Source organism: Orycteropus afer, unplaced genomic scaffold, assembly GCF_000298275.1.
Source record: "Orycteropus afer afer isolate SDZICR_OR568_19922 unplaced genomic scaffold, OryAfe1.0 scaffold00623, whole genome shotgun sequence".
Classification (NCBI taxonomy): domain Eukaryota; kingdom Metazoa; phylum Chordata; class Mammalia; order Tubulidentata; family Orycteropodidae; genus Orycteropus; species Orycteropus afer.
The window spans coordinates 201,108-202,433 of NW_006922210.1; the positions used below are offsets into that span (position 1 = coordinate 201,108).

The 1,326-nt window shown below is 52.2% G+C and overlaps 1 protein-coding gene across 1 annotated transcript in view; it reads left to right on the forward strand.

Annotated features, from left to right (window-relative positions):
* The window catches only part of MYH11 (myosin heavy chain 11), a 145,277-nt gene that overhangs the window by 118,354 nt on the left and 25,597 nt on the right, over positions 1-1,326 (forward strand). The window contains 1 exon segment of the mRNA XM_007956470.2: positions 528-738. Within this exon segment, the coding sequence (XP_007954661.1) occupies positions 528-738 (211 nt within the window).

Consider the following 1,326-nt stretch of genomic DNA (forward strand, 5'->3'; position numbering starts at 1 on the left):
TAGCATAGTGTCTAAGGCACTTGACTGCTAACCAGAAGGCTAGCGGTTCACACCCACCAGCCACTCCTCGGAAGGAAGGTTGGACAATCTACTTCCATAGTGATACTGCCTCGGAAACCCAAGGAGGGGTCACTATGGGTCGGGTCTGACTTGATGGCACATAACAACAACAACAGGGGCTGGAGATAGGGGGAAAGAGGGAGTCACTGCTTAAGGAGCACTGAGTTTCTGTTAAGGTGATAGAAAAATTTGGAAATGGATAATGATGATGGATCTAATTAATGTGTCTGAATTGTACAGGTAAAAAATGTTGAAATGGTAATTTATATTTTTTACCACATACAGAGACACACACACAAAGATAACAAAAGAAGCTTCTCAGGGGGACTAACTTTCCTTCCACAGGCTGATGGTCTGGGCAGTGGTGCTGACCAACTGTGCGTGTGGGAGAGGGGCGTGCAGAAAGGCACACCCTCAAGGTGTCTTTCTGGTGTCTTCCACCCCTGATGAGCCCTGGCTTTTCACAGTGCGTCTAAAGAAGGAGGAGAAGAGCCGGCAGGAGCTGGAGAAGCTGAAGCGAAAGCTGGACGGCGAGGCCAGTGACTTACACGAGCAGATCGCCGAGCTCCAGGCACAGATCGCAGAGCTCAAAATGCAGCTGGCCAAGAAGGAGGAAGAGTTGCAGGCGGCCCTGGCCAGGTAGCAAGGCTACGCTCATGGAGACTGTTGTGTATGTCTGTGTGTCCCCATGCCATGGGTTCCTACTCCTCAGTGGCCACCCTGGTCAAAGTGGCCCCAGGTCCAGGCATGGACATCCTTCCCCAGGTCAGACCTCTTGTGAGCCTCCCCAGCCCTGCATATGCCCCTGCCATACACTGGGAGATGGCTCCTTGGCCTGCCATTCAGTGCCTGCCCACCTTTCCTGACCACTTAGCTATATCCCTTCCTGCTGCCCATTTGCAAGTACAGTGCACTCGCTGGGCTTATGCATTCACCACTACTCCCCACAGAGTGGTTCTCTGTGCCTTCCTTTATACTGCACCCTAGGCACCCATCATGGTCAAAACCAGATGCCAGCTCCTCCATGCACCAGAAGGGAGTTCTCCCCCATGAAACCCCATGACAACACTCCTCACATCCCACCTTGATTCTCAGGTCCCACCTCCACTAGGCCATGGCCCTGGTCTAAACATCTCCCCAAGCTTGCATGGATCAGGCTCTCAGCAACTGAACAGATGGGAGAAACTGTACAATGTTCGGAAAGTATCTATTAAACCCCTACTGTGAACCAGGCAAAGATCCCTCAGGGCACCAACTGTTTGCCCT